Source organism: Notechis scutatus, chromosome 4, assembly GCF_049901735.1.
Source record: "Notechis scutatus isolate UNSWTSFEM ecotype Mainland chromosome 4, rNotScu1.2, whole genome shotgun sequence".
Lineage (NCBI taxonomy): Eukaryota > Metazoa > Chordata > Lepidosauria > Squamata > Elapidae > Notechis > Notechis scutatus.
The window spans coordinates 167,338,850-167,358,750 of NC_142012.1; the positions used below are offsets into that span (position 1 = coordinate 167,338,850).

The 19,901-nt window shown below is 45.3% G+C and overlaps 1 protein-coding gene across 4 annotated transcripts in view; it reads left to right on the forward strand.

Moving 5' to 3' along the window:
- LPP (LIM domain containing preferred translocation partner in lipoma) overlaps positions 1-19,901 on the forward strand; it is a 249,100-nt gene that overhangs the window by 198,594 nt on the left and 30,605 nt on the right. For all 4 annotated transcript variants that reach the window (XM_087965599.1, XM_087965602.1, XM_087965600.1 and 1 more), the window contains one exon: positions 14,700-14,814. In XM_087965599.1, coding sequence (XP_087821725.1) covers positions 14,700-14,814 — 115 coding nt within the window. The remainder of the gene's footprint in view (positions 1-14,699; positions 14,815-19,901) is intronic.

Consider the following 19,901-nt stretch of genomic DNA (forward strand, 5'->3'; position numbering starts at 1 on the left):
CCAACCCCCTGCCCCAAATCACAGAATCATAGGGCTGAAAGGGACCTCGGAGGTCATCTAGTCCAACCCTCTGCCCAAGATCACAGAATCATAGGGCTGAAAGGGACCTCGGAGGTCATCTAGTCCAACCCTCTGCCCAAGATCACAGAATCATAGGGCTGAAAGGGACCTCGGAGGTCATCTAGGCCAACCCCCTTGCCCAAAATCACAATCATAGGGCTGAAAGGGACTTCAGAGGTCATCTAATCCAACCCACTGCCCAAAATCACAGAATCATAGAGCTGAAAGGGACCTCGGAGGTCCTCTAGTCCAACCCCCTGCCCAAAATCACAGAATAATAGAGCTGAAAGGGACCTCGGAGATCATCTAGTCCAAACCACTGCCCAAGATCACAGAATCATAGAGCTGAAAGGGACCTCGGAGGTCATCTAGTTCAACCCCCTGCCCAAGATCACAGAATCATAGGGCTGAAAGGGACCTCGGAGGTCATCTAGTCCAACCCCCTGCCCAAGATCACAGAATCATAGGGCTGAAAGGGACCTCGGAGATCATCTAGTCCAACCCCTGCCCAAGATCACAGAATCATAGGGCTGAAAGGGACCTCAGAGGTCATCTAGTCCAACCCCCTGCCCAAGATCACAGAATCATAGGGCTGAAAGGGACCTCGGAGGTCATCTAGGCCAACCCACTGCCCCAAATCACAGAATCATAGGGCTGAAAGGGACCTCGGAGGTCATCTAGTCCAACCCCCTGCCCAAGATCACAGAATCATAGGGCTGAAAGGGACCTCAGAGGTCATCTAGTCCAACCCCCTGCCCAAGATCACAGAATCATAGGGCTGAAAGGGCCCTCGGAGGTCATCTAGTCCAACCCCCTTCCCAAAATCACAGAATCATAGGGTTGAAAGGGACCTCGGAGGTCATCTAGTCCAACCCCCGGGCGAACATCACAGAATCCTAAGACTGGAGAAGACCTCGGAGGCCTTCTAGTGTTTCAATATCTTTGTCTGCCATTTCAGACAACGGATTATCCGGTCTCTTCTTGACAACCTTCAGGGATGGAGCACCCCCAGTTTCACCTGCTTCATGAATTCAACCGTGCAGGTAGTCCTCGACTTAGAACCAGAAGCCCAAATTTCCATCGCTAAGCGGAAATTGCTTTGGAGGCTGTTCAGAGTTTTGCAGCATAAATTCAGCCCCAGAAAAGTAAACGCAGGTGGCTGAGGCTTCATTTAACTTCTTTATAAACATGTACAGTAAATTTTACAATACCAGTTGTACCAGCAAGAGCTTAATACAGAGCCACACATAGGTTACTTCTAGTACTTTCAGTTTCCAAACAGTCCTCATTGGCTGACTTTGTTACTACGCTCTATTCCAGTTCATGAATATACTCTGACAGACAATAACTTGACCCCCACCCCACCCCTCTTCTTTGTGTAAGAAACCCTCAAATACTGGAAAGCTGCTATCACGTCGCCTCCTAATTCTTCTTTTCTTTAGACTAGTCCAGGACTAGTCGGCAAAACCTTCAACGCTCAAAAAAACCCTTTGGATCCATTTCCCACAGACAAGAAAAATACCAGGAGCCACAAAAACCTACCCAGAGTTTTGAAAAGACCAATAAACCGTGTTGACGGTGGGTGTCGCACATCGGGCGGTTGGGACGCATATTTTGAGCGACAAGGAGCTGCAGCAGGCGGGTGAAAAAGCCACATGCGGCTCCAGAGCTGCAGGTTGCCGACTCCTGGACTAGCCAAACCCAAATCCTGCAGCTGTCCTTCATATCGTTTCGTCTCCAGGCCTTGGATCGTCTTAATTGTACAAGGGCTCCGGAAGGGACCCCCATTTAAATCACGAGTCTTGAGCCAAACTTCCAAAACTTCAAAAGGATTTATTGGGAGTTAACATGTCCGGCACTGCCTGGGTGCAGCCGACTCTGAGATACATCATTCATTGTCACCCTTGACCCTGGTTTCCCCCCCACCCCCTGGGTGTAATCGTAATTCATATATTCTCCAATGGGACACATCCATAGCCCAGAGTCATCAACCATGCTCTCCCGTTAGAATTTTGCCCAGCAGAAACTTCGGTCACCTAGTTACTATCTTTGAGAAACTATGTATGGAATGTACTTTCAGTTTCCAAGCTGCCGCACTGCTCTTTCCAAACCCCTTTCTCCCCCCCCCCTCCCTTTCTGTTAGCCACTCTAAAAAGACCATAGAAATATTTTATGTGTGGACAAGTTGCTCTTCTCGGAACTGTGCTGTGCTGCGCTGGGATCCAAACAAACCATGATGGCTTAAAGATGGTTCAGGCATCCAGATGCAAAAACCCCAAAATCACCAAGTCATCCAAATAATCCAAGGTGGTTTCTTTCTGCTTATTTTTTTCCCCACTTTCTCCACTTTGTCCTACTCCAATTGGTAACTACAGGGGAAAAAAATTGTTTCATAAGAAAAGATAATATGAAATTGAAACAGGACAGACCAAAGTATAAATAGAATGATTTGATTGAGGTGAGATCATGAAAATAAAGTGGAGAAAATTAAAAGAGGGGGGAAAACAACTATGCAGAAAATATAAAACGGTCATAAGATATGGAATAGAATATAAAAATGAGCATGAAATTGAGTTTGGTGTCTGTATGAAGAAGCGATAACCTGGGACCATGCTATTTTCAAAAAAGATGTTTTATTTGTATTTTGTTTTGTGAAAACTTTCCAAAAAAACCCACAAAAAGATGGTTCAGGCAATTTGCATAGATGGGGTGGGGGTGGGGGCAGCCAGAGAACAACCAAACGTTCTGAGTGGGGATCTCTCCGCGCCCAAACGTCCCTTTCGATCTATTAAAGGTCACCTCGGGACTAAGGAGCCAATTCCTTAAGTACCTTGGTTGAGATGAATGAGGACATCCTGGCAGGCCGATGGCCGCTTCCTCCTTGAAGGGACCTTGGGATGTGGCCCAACTGCTGTTCCTCCGAACCTTCTCCATCTTCCTAGACTTCTTGGCAGAACAAGGAAGAGATTTGGCAGGGCTGGGCCGCCAGAAAGAGAACGGCAGAGGAGCAGGATTGGAAGGGACCTCGGAGGTCATCTAGTCCAGGGGTCACCAACCTTTTGGACCACAGGGACGACCAAACTCATCACTTTAAATCCCGCGGACCAGAGACCCTGGGAAAATCCCCCCCAAAAAAGTCTGCAGGAAAATCCCCCACCCCGTTTTCCTACCGATCGATCGTTCTTTATTTGGGGTCTCCAGCTCCCTTCTCAGGGGGAGAGAGAGAGGGAGAGACTTTTGGCTTCATGCAAGGAAAGCAGCAGAAGCAGCAGAAGTCTTTCTTTCTCTCCCCAAAACTCCGCCAGAAATGAGTCTTTGCCGGTGCAGCCTCTTGGAGCAGGAGGCCTTGAAGGGTCCCAAAGACCCATTTCCGGCGGAGTTTGGGGGAAGGCTGGAAGGCTGAGAGTCAAACTGGGGCCTGGTGGGATTCGAACTGCCAAAATTACAGGCAGCCGATAGTGAGCAGAAGTGGCCTGCAGTACAGCACTCTGACCGCTGCGCCACCAAGGCAGGATTTGGGTTTGGCTAGTCTAAAGAAAAGAAGAATTAGGGGTGATGTGATAGCAGCCTTCCAGTATTTTAAGGGGCTACCCCAGAGAAGAAGGGCTCAAATTATTGTCCAAAGGACCAGAAGTCAAGATGAGAAACAACGGATGGAAACCAATCAAGGAGAGAAGCAACCTGGAATTAAGGAGAAACTGGCTAACAGGGAGGACAATTAACCAGTGGAACTGCTTGCCACCAGAAGTTCTGGACGCTTCATCACTGGAGGCTTTGAAGAAGAGACCGGACAGCCACTTGTTTGAGATAGCACAGGTGTCAACTCGTAAAGCATCCCTGGCTTGCTCTCGAGGTGCCATGAGAAGGATGGGGGGAGATCTGATGGAGCAGTTTGGTTGCGATGACCAGAAGAAGCCCATTCCACACATAACTTTCTCCAGATTGTGTCCCAGGTTACCAAAGCCAGACGGAGAGGCCTGTTTTCTACAGCCCGGGGAAAGTGCTTCGGTTGGAGAATGTGATTTATGACACACACCCTGGGAGGAGGGGGAAACCAGGTCAAAGGTGGGCGGTTAAATTATGGAGGGCAGAGCCAGCTGCACTTGGGAAAAGTGCCGGCATGTTGTGGCTCCTCATAAATCATTGGATTTCTTTTCAAACTTGGCTGGAGGCTCCAGTTGGAAACCTGACAACAGGGTCTCCTGCTTGAGTAGGGGGTTGGACTAGAAGACCTCGGAGGTCCCTTGCAGTCCTATGATTCTAGAAGGAAGGAAAGAAGGAAGGAAAGAAGGGAGGGAGGGAGGGAGGAAGGGAGGGAAGGAAGGAAGGGAAGGAAGGAAGGGAAGAAGGGAGGGAGGGAGGGAGGGAAAGAAGGAAGGGAAGGAAGGAAAGAAAGAAGGGAGGGAGGGAGGGAAGGAAGGAAGGAAGGGAAGGAAGGAAAGAAGGGAGGAAGGAAGGAAAGAAGGGAGGGAGGGAGGGAAGGAAGGAAAGAAGGAAGGAAGGAAGGAAGGAAGGAAGGAAGGAAGGAAGGAAGGAAGGAAGGAAGGAAGGAAAGGAATTAAGGAAGGAAAGAAGGAAGGAAGGAAGGGAAGAAGGGAGGGAGGGAAGGAAGGAAGGGAAGGAAAGAAAGAAGGGAGGGAGGGAGGAAATGGACGGAATTAAAGAGAGAAGTAACCTGGAATTAAGGAAAAACTTCCTAACAATGAGGACAATTAACCAGTGGAACTGCTTGCCACCAGAAGTTGTAGGTGCTTCATCACTGGAGGTTTTTAAGAAGAGATTGGAGAGCCATTTGTCTGAAATAGTATAAGCTCTCCTGCATGAGCAGGGGGCTGGACTAGAAGACCTCCAAGGTCCCTTCCAGCTTTCTCCTGTTCTAGCTGTTGTGTCTTTTCAAGACATCTTGGGGGCCACCCGCAATGGGGCAGCCCACACACTGGAGGTCAAATCTTTTGCCAGGCCAAAATTTCAGCTGCAAAGTCTGGGCGAAGTTGGGTTAAATCTCAGAGAGAGTTTTTTCTTGGGGAGACAGGTTGGGAATTATCTTCCTTTGGAAGAAAAACATGGCAGCTGAATTTGCATGTGTGTTAAACAGGGAGGCCTTTGATTCTTTAATCACAGGTATCCTCTTGACCTTGTTCAAGCTCTCTGTCCCTTACTCACACCTCTTTCTCTGGCTTGGATTGAGTTCTTTTGTGCGGAAAGGAAAAATAAAATAAAATTACTGTCGGGCCACTCATAATTTTGCTGGCAAATCTCAGCGCTGTTTTGTGATTCAGAATATTTTTCCGTGCCAGACGATTCCCTTTAGGAATAATGACTTGGAGAAGAAAACAAGAAGAAAGAGAAAGAAAGAGAGATCTTTTCAAGATGCAACTTAATGGTGATTTTCCATCTTTGAACCTTTATTTATTTACATCTTCGACTCAGATGTAGACAAATACAAATTCAGCAGAGAAGCAATTTGTGATTTTCGCAGAGCTCATTTTCCATGTTATTGTGGTGACATCAAACCCAGACTGAACAGCCCAAACATCTGAAATAAATAGAATAGAATAGAATAGAATAGAATAGAATAGAATAGAATAGAATAGAATAGAATAGAATAGAATAGGAGAATTCACAACTTCTGGAGGCAAGCAGTCCCACTGGTTAATTGTTGTAACTGTCAGGAAATTCCTCTTAATTCTAGGTTGCTTCTCTCCTGGATTAGTTTCCATCCGTTGCTTCTTGTCCTGCCTTCTTTGGTGCTTTGGAGAATAGCTTGACTCCCTCTTCTTTTGGGGCAGCCCCTGAGATATTGGAAGACTGCTATCATCCCTAGTCTTTCTTTTCATCAAACTACACTGCTCAAAAAAATAAAGGGAACACTTAAACAACACAATGTAACTCCAAGTCAATCACACTTCTGTGAAATCAAACTGTCCACTTGGGTAGCAACACTGATTGACAATCCATTTCACATGCTGTTGTGCAAATGGAATAGACAACAGGTGGAAAGCAGAGGCAGGTAGCAAGACATCCCCAATAAAGGAGTGGTTCTGCAGGTGGTGACCACAGACCACTTCTCAGTTCCTATGCTTTCTGGCTGATGGTTTGGTCACTTTTGAATGCTGGAGGTGCTGTCACTCTAGTGGTAGCATGAGACGGAGTCTACAACCCACACAAGTGGCTCAGGTAGTGCAGCTCATCCAGGATGGCACATCAATGCGAGCTGTGGCAAGAAGGTTTGCTGTGTCTGTCAGCGTAGTGTCCAGAGCATGGAGGCGGTACCAGGAGACAGGCCAGTACATCAGGAGACGTGGAGGAGGCCGTAGGAGGGCAACAACCCAGCATCAGGACCGCTACCTCCGCCTTTGTGCAAGGAGGGACAGGAGGAGCACTGCCAGAGCCCTGCAAAATGACCTCCAGCGGGCCACAAATGTGCATGTGGCTGCTGAAACGGTCAGAAACAGACTCCATGAGGGTGGTATGAGGGCCCGATGTCCACAGGTGAGGGTTGTGCTTACAGCCCAACACCAGGATGTTTGGCATTTGCCAGAGAACACCAAGATTGGCAAATTCGCCACTGGCACCCTGTGCTCTTCACAGATGAAAGCAGGTTCACACTGAGCACATGTGACAGACATGACAGGGTCTGGAGACGCCGTGGAGAACGTTCTGCTGCCTGCAACATCCTCCAGCATGACCGGTTTGGCAGTGGGTCAGTAATGGTGTGGGGTGGGATTTCTTTAGGGGCCGCACAGCCCTCCATGTGCTCGCCAGAGGTAGCCTGACTGCCATTAGGTACCGAGATGAGATCCTGAGACCCCTTGTGAGACCATATGCTGGTGCGGTTGGCCCCGGGTTCCTCCTAATGCAAGACAATGCTAGACCTCATGTGGCTGGAGTGTGTCAGCCGTTCCTGCAGGACGAAGGCATGGATGCTATGGACTGGCCCGCCCGTTCCCCAGACCTGAATCCAATTGAGCACATCTGGGACATCATGTCTCTCTCCATCCACCAATGCCACGTTGCACCACAGACTGTCCACGAGTTGGGGGATGCTTTAGTCCAGGTGTGGGAGGAGATCCCTCAGGAGACCATCCGCCACCTCATCAGGAGCATGCCCAGGTGTTGTAGGGAGGTCATACAGGCACGTGGAAGCCACACACACTACTGAGCCTCATTTTGACTTGTTTTAAGGACATTACATCAAAGTTGGATCAGCCTGTAGTGTTTTTTTTTCCACTTTAATTTTGAGTGTAACTCCAAATCCAGACCTCCATGGGTTGCTAAATTTGATTTCCATTGATAATTTTTGTGTGATTTTGTTGTCAGCACATTCAACTATGTAATGAACAAAGTACTGAATAAGAATATTTCATTCATTCAGATCTAGGATGTCTTATATTTGGGTTCCCTTTATTTTTTTTGAGCAGTGTAGACAAACCCAATTCCTGCAACCGTCCATCATATGTTTCAGCCTCCAGCCCCCTAAAATCCTCTTGGTTGCTCTTCTCTGCACTCTTTCCAGAGTCTCAACATCTTTTTTACATCATGGCAACCAATACTGGGTGCCAATATTCCAGGTGTGGCTTTACCAAGGCCTTGTAAAGTGGGATTAACACTTCACGTGGTCTTGGTTCTCTCCCTCTGTTGATGCAGCCTAGAACTGGCTTGGCTTTTTTGGCAGCTGCAGCACACGGCTGGCTCCTATTCAAATGGTTGTCCACTAGGACTCCAGGACTCCAAGGTCCCTCTCACAGTTACTACTATTGAACAAGGTATCACCTATACTGTACCTGTGGATTTGGTTTTAGACTAAATAGACCCAAAGTCCCAGGAGTCTCTGGAACAAAAGGAATACTCCTTAATGGCACTCTGACATAACAACCATTGGCGGGATCCTGGGTGCCTTCTGAATCGGGTTGTTTTCTTGCAGGTGTTATGTGACCTAGCTAGGTAACATCAATCAATGTTAGAAGGGAGAGGGGGTTTGCAGGAAGGGAGGGAGGGAGGAAAGGAGGGAGGGAGGGAGGAAGGAAGGAAGGAAGGAAGGAAGGAAGGAAGGAAGGAAGGAAGGAAGGAAGGAAGGAAGGAAGGAAGGAAGGAAGACAAAAATTGAGGAAGGGAGGAATGAGGAAGGGAGGAAGACAAAAATTGAGGAAGGAAGGAATGAGAAGAGAATGAGAAGGGAAGGTTAGGGAAGGAAGGAAGGAAGACAAAACTTCAGGAAGAAATGAAAAGAGAATGAGAAGGGAAGGAAGGGAGGAAAGGAAGGAAGGAAGGAAAATAAAAATTGAGGAAGGACGGAAGACAAAAATTGAAGGAAGGAATGAGAAGATAATGAGAAGGGAAGGTTAGGGAGGGAAGAAAGGAAGGAAGGAAGACAAAAATTGAGGAAGGAAGGAATGAGAAGAGAATGAGAAGGGAAGGTTAGGGAGGAAAGGAAGGAAGGAAGGAAAATAAAAATTGAGGAAGGACGGAAGACAAAAATTGAGGAAGGAAGGAATGAGAAGAGAATGAGAAGGGAAGGAAGGAAAATAAAATTGAAGGAAGGAATGAGGAAGGAATGGAAGGAAGACAAAAATGGAGGAAGGAATGAGAAGAAAATGAGAAGATGAGGAAGGGAAGGAAGGAAGGAAAATAAAAATTGAGGAAAGAAGGAAGGAATGAGAAGATAAGGAAGGAAGGAAAGTAAAAATTGGGGAAAGAAGGAAGAAGGAAGGAAGACAAAAGTTGAGAGAGGAAGGAATGAGAAGAGAATGAGAAGATAAGGAAGGGAAAGGAGAAAGGAAAATAAAAATTGAGGAAAGGAGGAAGGAAGGAATGAGAAGAGAATGAGAAGATAAGGAAGGGAGGGAGGAAAGGAAGACAAAAATTGAAGGAAGGAATGAGAAGAGAATGAGAAGATGAGCGAGGGAGGAAAGGAAGGAAGACAAAAATTGAGGAAGGAAGGGAATGAGGAAGGAGTGAAGGAAGGAAAGAAGGAAAGAAGGAAGAAAGGAAGGATGGAAGGAAGATTTTATATAGTTGGGGGTCAGAAGGCCAAAAGGATTTTGGACGCTTGTCCCACAGTTCCCATCAGGCTCAGCTAGCGGGGTTTGCTATGAGCCGCGTAGCCAGGACAAGGCACTGCAGTCTGCCAGTTTGGTGGGCGGCACGCCATCCCAAGCAGTGGAGGGAGTTTTAGGGCAGGAAACCCCATTGACCAGTTTCTGTGCTTTTTGGTGCATAATGCAAGTTGCAACGGCTTTAATTTATTTAATTTATTTATTTAATTTATTTGATTTGTCAATCGTTTACAAAATAATAGGTATAGGTAAAAACATAGTTATGGATACATGCATACATATAAGAAAAATTAAAAAAATATATAAAAGAAACAATAGTACAGGGAAGGTAGGCACATTGGTGCGCTTATGCACGCCCCCTACAGCCCTCTTAGGAAAGTGGGGAGGTCAATAGTAGGCAGTCTAAGGTTAAAGTTTTTGGGGTTTGGGGAAGAAACCACAGAGTCAGGTAGAGGATTCCAGACATTGACCACTCTGTGGCTGAAGTCATATTTCCTGCAATCAAGTTTGGTGCGGTTAACCTTGAGTTTGTATCTATTGTGTTGTTATGGTTGAAGCTGAAGTATTCATTGACAGGTAGGACATTGCAATGTATGATTTTATATACCATACTTAGATCGGACCGAAGGTGACATAATTCAAGGTTTTCTAGGTCTAGAATTTCGAGTCTGGTGGCATAAGGTATTCTACAACGAGTAGAGGAGTGGAGAACTCTTCTTGTGAAATATTTCTGGACTTTCTCAACTGTGCTAATATCAGATATGTAATGTGGGTTCCAGACTGATGAGCTGTATTTGAGTATTGGTCTAGCAAATGTTTTGTATGCTCTAGTTAGTAGTGTGATATTACCAGAGAAAAAGCTACGTAGGATTAGGTTAACAACTCTTAATGCCTTTTTGGCTATGTAGTTGCAGTGGGCTCTAGCACTTAGATCATTAGAGATAAGTATTCCAAGGTCCTTGACAGAGTTTGGATCCTCAACAAGGTCTTGACTATTCAGCTTGTATTTTATTTTCTGATTTTTTTGCCAATATGTAGGACAGAGCATTTATTTCTTGAGATTTAAAGATGCCATTTGTTTCACCATTCTGATACATAGTCGAGGTCTTTTTGTAGGGTAGCAGTATTGTCTGTGGTGTTGAATAGCTTTACATTGTCAGCAAAGAGAACGCAGTTGCTCTTAATATGATCAAGAGGTCATTTATGTAGAGTATGAAGAGAGTTGGTCCTAGAACACTGCCTTGGGGGACACCACTATTGACAGGTACAGAATTTGATAGGACACTCCCAATTTTGACCATTTGTTGTCTGTTTGACAGGAATGCTTCTATCCAGTAATGCAGGTGTCCAGAGATACCATAAGATTTTAGTTTTAGGAGTAGTTTGTCGTGTACCACTGAATCAAAGGCTTTACAGAAGTCTATGTAGATTGCGTCTATTGCTTTGCCCTGATCGAGTTGTGTAGTCCGTATGTTTCTGCAGTGTAAGAGTTGAAGATTACAGGATAGTTTTTTCCTGAAACCAAATTGTTTATTGGAGAGTAGGTTGTTTGTCTCTAAGTGGAGGAGGATGGATTGGTTAATAATTGATTCCATGACTTTACAGGCGATGCAGCATAAGGAGATTGGTCTGTAATTTTCAACTAGGCTTGGGTCTCCCTTTTTGAAGATGGGGATAACCGTGGCTTGTGACCATAGGTTTGGCAAGGAGCTGGTCCTGAAAGATTTTTCAAAGATTATGCTTAGAGGTTCAGCTATGGCAGTGGAAAGCTTTCTTAAGAAGTAGGCACATATTCCATCCGGTCCAATAGATAGAGATGGTTTTAGATTGCATAGTGCTTTTACAACATTGTCTTCTGTAAGATCGATATGTATTAGATCATTGTAGTTGTCTGTGGTTCGGCTAGGAAGTACTGGGCTTGATCCATTGCTGTTTACAAATACTGAGCCAAGGAATGTGTTAAAGAGGTTGGCTTTAATGGTGTCGTCGTTGCAGTCTTTGCCATTAGGTCCTTTCAGGGGTGGGATGGACCTTGAGTCTTTTAGTTTGTTGTTTACAAAATTGTAGAAAGCGCGGGTGGAATTGGTGCGTAGAAGGTTTTCCTCTTGTTTAATATGATAATTGGTGCATTCAGTTTTTATCTGGTGGCATAAATTTTTGTATTGGCTTTTGAAGTTGGCAACGTGACCAGATTAGTTTTTCCGCCAGAGTGATCTCTTTTTGGATTGAAGTTTCCTTATTGTTATGGGTAATTTGTTTTTTTCTGGTTTTGGGAGTTGTTAATGGTGCATATAGTTTGATGATTCTTTTGACTTCAAGTAAAAATACATTGTAATGGTCTTCTACAGTGTTGCATCCAGTGAATAGAGATTGCCAATCAAGGGATGAGAGATCGTTGTCTATAAGATCATAGTTGCATTTTTTGAAGTTATAATTGGGGATTATTGTGATGATTTTTGTGTGGACGTATGTTGAGACAAAAGTCAGTCATGCAACGGCTTTAATTCTTCACTTAAGGGGAGGTTGCGTTGTTTGTTTGTTTCCCCTTGATTAGTCATAATTGCATCTTTTCCGTCGCTTACGTTCAGCCCTTAGAGGAATGGCAGAGAGGAGAAGGAAGGCAGCTTAGGAGCCAGGCCAGGCCAGTTTTTAACAGATTAACAGAGCCGGAAGGGACCTTGTAGGTCATCTAGTCCAACCCCCCCTCCGCCCAAGCAGGAGGCCCTACAACATTTCTGACAGATGGCAGTCCAGTCTCTTCTTGAAAGCCTCCAAGGATGAAACTCCCACAACTTCCGAATGCAACTTCTGTTCCATCAGTTGCTTGTTCTCACTGTCAGAATATTTCTTCTAATTTCCAGGTTGAATCTCTCCTTGATCAGTTTCCATCCATTATTCCTTGTCTGGCCTTCGGGGACTTTAGAAAATAGCTTGACCCCTTCCTCCTCCTCTCTGGGGCAGCCCCTCAAATATTGGAAGATGCTCTCCTGTCTCCCCTGGTCCTTCTCTTCCCTGGACTAGCCAGGCCCAGTTCTTGCAACCATTCGTTGTATGTTTTAACCTCTAGTCCCCTCATCCTCCTGGTTGCTCTTCTCTGCACTCTTTCTAGAGTTTCAACCCCTTTTTTTGACATCTCTTCTTTGTGGCAACCCCTCAAATATTGGAAGACTGCTATCATGTCACCCCTTCTTTTCCTTAAACTAGACGTGTCTTATGTCCATCCATGGTTTGTTCAGATGCCTTACTCTTTTCTTTTTTTTCCTTTCTTTTCTTTCTTTCTTTCTTTCTTCCTCTCCCTTCCTTCGTGACCCAACTAGGGAACAGCATCAGTATTAGATTGGAGGAGGAGGAGGAGGAGGAGAGAGGGAGGGAAAGAAAGAGAGTTGGAGGAGGAGGGTCCTTGGTGCGCTCTGAGTTTGGTGGTTTCATGACCCAATTAGGGAATATCATCTGTGCTAGAAAGGAGGAGGAGGAGGAAGAGAAGGAAGAGGAGGAGGAGGAGGAGGAGGAGGAGAACTGTGGGGTCCTTAGTGCTCCCTGACCTTGGTGGTTTTCTTCCAGACCTTTCATGACCCAACTGGGAGACATTATCAGGGCTAGAAGGTTCAGTGCTAACCCCCCTCCCTCCCAGCACTGATGATGTTCCCTAATTGGGCTATGAAACGTCTGCAGGAAAACCACCCAGAGAGCTTCGTGTCTCCTCATTTCAACCCTGAGCTACGAAATATTCTCCTTTATGAGAAATCGAAGCTTGGGAGAAAACTCTGTCGGCGCGAAGGGGGAAAGGGGGCGATCGCCGTCAGTCGAAGAAGGAACCTTTCCTCTCATTGCAAAACTCCGATCAAGGTTGAGGAAGGAGGAAACCTCCTTTCTCCGGATATTCTTGGTCGTGGCAAAAACCTGCATCCCTGAATTGCTTTCAGCGGGGGGGGGGGCTGTGCCCAGGGTTTCTAGCCACCCCCGCTGGGACAAAAAAAAAAAGAGTCACATTATGGAAATTAAATTTAGATTGATGCAGGTGTCCTTCCAAGTGGGCGCCGTTAGGACTCGGCCGAGGAGCCGGGGGGGGGGCACACGGGAGAGGGAGGGAAGGCGGGGGAGAGAGAGAGAGACACAACCTGCAACCCGCATATTTTCAGACAATTAAATGTTAAGATTGCCCTTAAAAAAAGAATTAAGAGAAACTCTGCTCCAACTCTTCCTGCCCGCACCACTTTTCTTCACATTACAGAAAAGTTGTGTGTGTGTGGGGAGAGAGAGAGAGAGAGAGAGAGATGGAGGATAGAGAAAGAGAGGGATGGAGAGAGTGGGGGATGGATAGAGAGAGGGGAGAGAGGGGGATGGATGGATAGATAGTGATAGAATAGAATAGAGAAGAGAAGAGAAGAGAAGAGAAGAGAAGAGAAGAGAAGAGAAGAGAATGCAGAAAATGAATAGAATAGAATAGAATTATGAATAATGGAATGGAATGGAATAGAATAGAATGAGAGAACAGAATAGAATAGAATAGAATAGAATAGAATAGAATAGAATAGAATAGAATTATGAATAATGGAATGGAATAGAATAGAATGGAATAGAATAGAATGAGAGAACAGAATAGAATAGAATAGAATAGAATAGAATAGAATAGAATAGAATAGAATAGAATAGAATAGAATAGAATAGAATAGTTGGAAGGGACCTTGGAGGTCTTCTAGTCCAACCCCCTGCTTAGGCAGGAAACCCTATTGCATTTCAGACAAATGGTTGTCCAATCTCTTCTTAAAAACTTCCCATGTTGGAGCACTCTTTTAAAGCACTCTATTCTTATTCTGTTTTGTTCCATTCCAATATCTATTCTACTCTACTCTACTCTACTCTACTCTACTCTACTCTACTCTACTCTACACTACTCTACTCTACTCTATTCTGTTCTTATATATATGAGCCCATGAGTTTATGGGCAGAACAGAAAAAGATGAGAATTTTAAAGCCAGTAGGTATTATTTATTTTATTTCCTTTTTTCTTGGCGTAGTTATTCAATTGATACATCCCTCCGTCTCACTAATCAAAGTGCAAGGGAGGCAGAGGTGTTTTGCAAAGGAAGAAGGCCATGGAGAAACATGGCAAACGCAACGGGCATAAACTGCCTTTCGGTATAATTCTTCTTCTGGTTTCTTACACCACACCCTTGCTTTATTTATCGTGTTATTTTTTAATTCCTCCTCTGTGCCCTTCAAACTATTGCAGGCATTCCAGAATGTGCACTTGCATGAGTTTAAAAATACATACACACGGGATGTGTTTTATATTTTAAATGGTGCATCTTATGAAGAGGCTTTAAATCTGTGGGAACATCAATAGGGATCCGACACAGGGATGACTAACCTTTAAAACATGATGGGGGAGCGGTTATGCTAAAGGCCTTGGCCCCTTTAAGACTGGTGGACTTCAACTCCCAGAATTCCCTAGCCGATGCTGGGAGTTGAAGTCCATCAGTCTTAAAGCGGGGGCGAGTTTGGAGGCTTCTGCTGTAGACCATCTTGGAAAATCTCCCAAATCCCTTATTTTATTTTATTTTATTTTTCCTCCTTCTCCAGACTGAAAATTCTGCTCCGAGTCCAGGATCCGCATTTAGACCGGAGGATGAATTAGAACACTTGACCAAAAAGATGCTGTATGATATGGATAATCCACCTTCCGAAGACTACTTTGGTGAGTTTGATGATTTCCCTTGCATTTTTTTGCGGGAAAAAAAAGGTTGACTTACGACCAATCCTCGCACTTAGGACCGTGTTGCAGTCTCCTGGATTGCCCATCGTGACATTCCCGGATAGCTTTTGACAAGCAAAGTTCAGTTGGGGGGAGCTGATTCTCTTTAACGACCGCACGACTCATTAACAACTCCAGGGATTCACTTAACGACCGAGTCATTCACCAGGGGCGGGATTCTATAGAACCGGTTGTTATGATTCTGCCCAGTTTGGAGAACTGGCAAATAGCGCCACTGGCTGGCCCGCCCTCCCCCCGCCCACTCACTCCTTACCTGGCAGGTGCGCCATCAAACCTGCGTTTGGTAAGTTGCTATTTTTCCTTCCCCCGACCATCAGCTGTTCTGCTGTGCCGGGAGATTTAGATTAGCTAGAAAGCAGGAAATGGTTGGATTTCTTGCTTTCTAGCTAACCTAAAAGCAGAGCTGAACCTTCTTTAGGACCGAAACTTCTATTTTTCAGTGCAAACTCAGGTAGCAGATTTCAGAAAGGTAAATCTCTGAATGAATCTGTGATTCTGGGAGCAACTCAATCTGCCTGCCTGCTTTGCCTGATTTTGGGTAAAAGTTGCTCTTGTTTTAAATAAAAAAATTCAATATTTACATACATGGTGTGTTGTGAGTTAATTTTGTGAGTTTGCTTTCTGGGAAATTTTGTGAGTTTGCTTGCAAGCAAATTTTATGTGACACACTCAGGTAGCCGATGGCAGAAAGATAGATCTCTAAGTGAATCTGTGATTCCGTGAGCAACTCAATCTGCCTACCTGGTTTGCCTCATTTTGAGTAAAAGTTGCTCTTTTCTTCATAAAATATTCAATATTTACACAAATATTTGTAATATTTACATATAAGCCACGCCCAGCCAGTCACATGGCCACCTAGCCATGCCCAGTCAGCAAGCCACACCCTCCCAGTCACATGACCCACAAATTAGGCCACACCCACACATCCAGTTGTTAAGAATTTGAATTCCACCCCTGGCGTTGATGTACCAACTGACGTTGAGTAGCCAAGAAGATCCTTAACAACTGCAACTTAACAACTTAACAACCAGGGCAAAAAAAAAAAAGTCATAAAATTTGGGATTGCCTCGCCTAACAACCACTTTGCTGAACCACAGAAAATTATGATGTCAACTGCGGTCGTAAGTCGAGGACCATCTGAATCCAAAAAAAACAGGGGAGGGGGAGATCTGTATTTTAAGGGATCTGCATCTTTGCTTGTTCTCTGATCTTTGTCTTTAGAAATCTGAGACAATTGTGGGATACTGGTGGCAGGGAGTTCCCCAGACATCTTCTTTTACATGGGGAGGGGGGAAAGTTAATGTTCAGAGCCAAGGCATTGGCTGTCTTACGGCCTTGGCCTCTACTGCAGGATCACCAAACTTTTAAGACTTGTGGACTTCAACTCCCAGAATTCCTTAGACAGCCATGCAGGGGGTGGGATTCTACCGGTTCAGACCGGTTCTATAGATCCGGTTGTTACAATTCTGCGCAGTTCGGAGAACCGGCAAATCGTGCTCCTGGCTGGCCCCTCCCCACCCAGTCAGTCCTTATCGTGCATGCCCGAGATTGCTGACTGCGTTCTCCCCCACCTACTCATTCCTTAAAGTATTTCTTGTTTCCCCCCTCCCAACGATCAGCTGTTCCAACGATCAGCTGTTCCAACGATCAGCTTTCCAACGATCAGCTTTCCAACGATCAGCTGTTCCAACGATCAGCTATTCCAACTATCAGCTTTCCAACGATCAGCTGTTCCAACAATCAGCTGTTCTGACAATCAGCTGTTCCAACGATCAGCTGTTCCAACGATCAGCTATTCCAACTATCAGCTTTCCAACGATCAGCTGTTCCAACGATCAGCTTTCCAACAATCAGCTTTCCAACGATCGGCTGTTCCAACGATCAGCTGTTCCAGCGATCAGCTGTTCCAACGATCAGCTATTCCAACTATCAGCTTTCCAACAATCAACTGTTCCAACAATCAGCTGTGCGGGATTTTTCTCGCTGTCTTACTGCTTCGCCCAGGGAATTGCTCCTGGGAGCAAAAATACACACACACACCCGCAGGAGGTTTCCCTGAGACCCAGAAGGCCCCAAAAACCAGGGGGTGTGCTGCAAAAAAAGAAGCCACGCCCACACAGTCACATGGCCATGCCCACTTAGCCACACCCACAGAACTGGTTGTTAAAAAAATTGAATCCCACCTCTGCAGCCTGGTGGGTTTGTTTTTTTTCCCCTCCTACCCGCTAAAGCGGAGAGATTGCAGAGGAAGGGATTACAAGAGAGTCAGCTATGCTGGCTGAGGAGAATTCTGGGAGTTGAAGGCCACCAGTCAGTCTTCAAGTAGCCGAGTTTAGACACCCCTGTTCATCCCACACCAGATCCATGAAAACCGAGAACCCAACAAGCTACCTTGACTGCAGTTGACGTCGGACCATTTCCGCAGAGAAATTCAACGTCCTAGAACAATCGTCCTCTCACTCCGGGCCAGGTTTGCGCATGTGAGCATTAGGTCAACTGCACCGGGACGCATTAAAAACACAAAATCTGTTGAGGGCCGCGATTTCTTGAATGGAGGGAACCTAATTAACGGAGCTGGAAAGCTTCAGGCCATCATCATAACTCACGAGTGTAGCTTGGTCCAAATTATGACATCTGAAAAGGCAAGGAGGATTAGAAAAGGTCATTGGGTTGGTTGTGTTCTTTCTGCCTTTCTTCCTTTTTATTTCCAGCCCCTTGATCTGCCTGTTTCTCGGGTAGTCCTCGACTTACGATGAGAGTTGCGACCAGAATAAATAGGATAGGATAGGATAGGGGAGGGAGGGAGGGAGGGAGGGACCGACGGGAGGGAGAGAGAGAAGGAGGGAGGGAGGAAGGGGTAGACAGACAGGGGAGGGGAGAGAGAGGGAGGGGGAGAGAGAGAGAGAGAATCAAACTTCAAATATCTATTGCTAAGTACCCAGATTTGGATTGCCAGGCTGTGGGGATGTTGCCATGGTCATAAGTGTGAGGACTGGGAGGAGGAAGGAAGGAAGGAAGGAAGGAAGGAAGGAAGGAAGGAAGGAAGGAAGGAAGGAAGGAAGGAAGGAAGATGGGAATAATAAGTGGGAGGGAAGGTGGGAGAGGGAGCAAGAAAGGAAGGGAGGGAGGAGAGAAGGCAGGAAGGAAAAGATGGAGAGAGAGCAGGGGGAGGGGAGGAAAGAAAAAGGAAGAAGGAAAAAGGGAGGAAGAAAAAGAGGGAGGGAGGAGAGAATAGGAAGGCAGGAAGGAAAAGATGAAAGAGGGAGGGAAGGAAGGAAGGAAGGAAGGAAGGAAGGAAGGAAGGAAGGAAAGAGGGAGGAGGAAGGAAGGAAGGAAGGAAAAGAGGGAGGGAGGAGAGAATAGGAAGGCAGGAAAGAAAAGATGGAGAGGGAGGGAAGGAAGGAAGGAAGGAAGGAAGGAAGGAAGGAAGGAAGGAAGGAAGGAAGGAAAAGAGGGAGGAAGAAGGAAGGAAGGAAGGAAAAGGGAGGGAGGAGAGAATAGGAAGGCAGGAAATAAAAGATGGAGAGGGAGGGAAGGAAGGAAGGAAAGGGGAGGAAAAGGAAGGAAGAAAAGAGAGAGGAAGAAGGAAGGAAGGAGAGAATAGGAGGGCAGGAAAGAAAAAGATGGAGAGAGGGAAGGAAGGAAAGAAGAAAGGAAGGAAGAAAGAAAGAAAAAGGGAGGAAGGAAGGAAGAAATAAAAGGGAGGAAGGAAGGAAGGAAGGAAGAAAAGGTGCATAAGAGATACAGGATTAACAGAAGAGATCTGAATACAGGTGATCTCAAATTGTGGAGTTGGGAAATAGCTGCAGAGTAGTGAGGGTGCAGGATGCCTTAATGGGCCCTTAGTTTTATGGGGAGGGGGCCATATTCATCGCTCCTTCCTCTTCCTCTTGCTCCTCCTCCCCCCCCGCCCCACATTTCAAATTCAACAAGCATTTTGATTTTGGCTCTTGGTTGGGGAACAAAAAATTAATCACTAAAGCTCCTTAAAGCCAGAACATTTGGTACAGATTTCACAGGCTTCTATTAGTGCCGCCCGTGACTCATAAAAGGCATCCAAAGTAAAGTTTCTACTTATTTATTTATTCATCAAGTTTATATGGACACCCAACTCCTGAAAAATTGACACTGGGCCACGTTCAACAAGACTCTAAAACAGTTAAACCTGTAAACTTCCACTATTTTTAAAAAAAAATAGTGTTGTTTTTTTTAATAATGATGTATTTACATTGTAAATGAAATTGTATCCTACTTGAATAATATGTCATGCTAAACACTATAGAAAATAGAAATACTAAATATAAATATAATGATATAAACCGCTTAAAATACATAACAAACATGACACTGTTCTATTAGTTGGGCAGCATAAATAAGCAAATAATAAATAAATACACAGTGGTATATAATATAATTTTATAATAATATAAAATATAATAAATATTATCATTATAAATTAATCAGTATTCTCTACTCCTCTGCAATGTATTGAGAATTCGATTACCCCATTGCAGAATTCACACAACGGATTATAATCCAACACATCTGGATGTCAGATCCTAGGGGTTTTGTTTTTAAGTATATATCCTATTATTATGGGCAGGGAGATATAAGCATGTGTCAGGAAGGAAGGAAGGAAGGAAGGAAGGAAGGAAGGAAGGAAGGAAGGAAGGAAGGAAGGAAGGAAGGAAGGAAGGAGGGAGGCAGAAGAGGCAGGGAAGGAAGGATGCATGTGTGGAAGGAAAGGAAAAAGGGAAGGAAGGAAAAAGAAGGAAAGGAAGGAGAAAGAAAGGAAAGAGGGAGGAGAAGAAGGAGGATGGCAGGGAAGGAAGGAAGGAGAAGAAGAAGAAAGGAACAATGCATGGAAGGAGAAGGAGGAGGCAGGGAAGGAAGGAAGGAAGGAAGGAAGGAAGGAAGGAAGGAAGGAAGGAAGGAAGGAAGGAAGGAAGGAAGGAAGGAAAAGAGGCAGGGAGGCAGAGAAGGAAGGATCCATGAATGGAAGGAAGGAA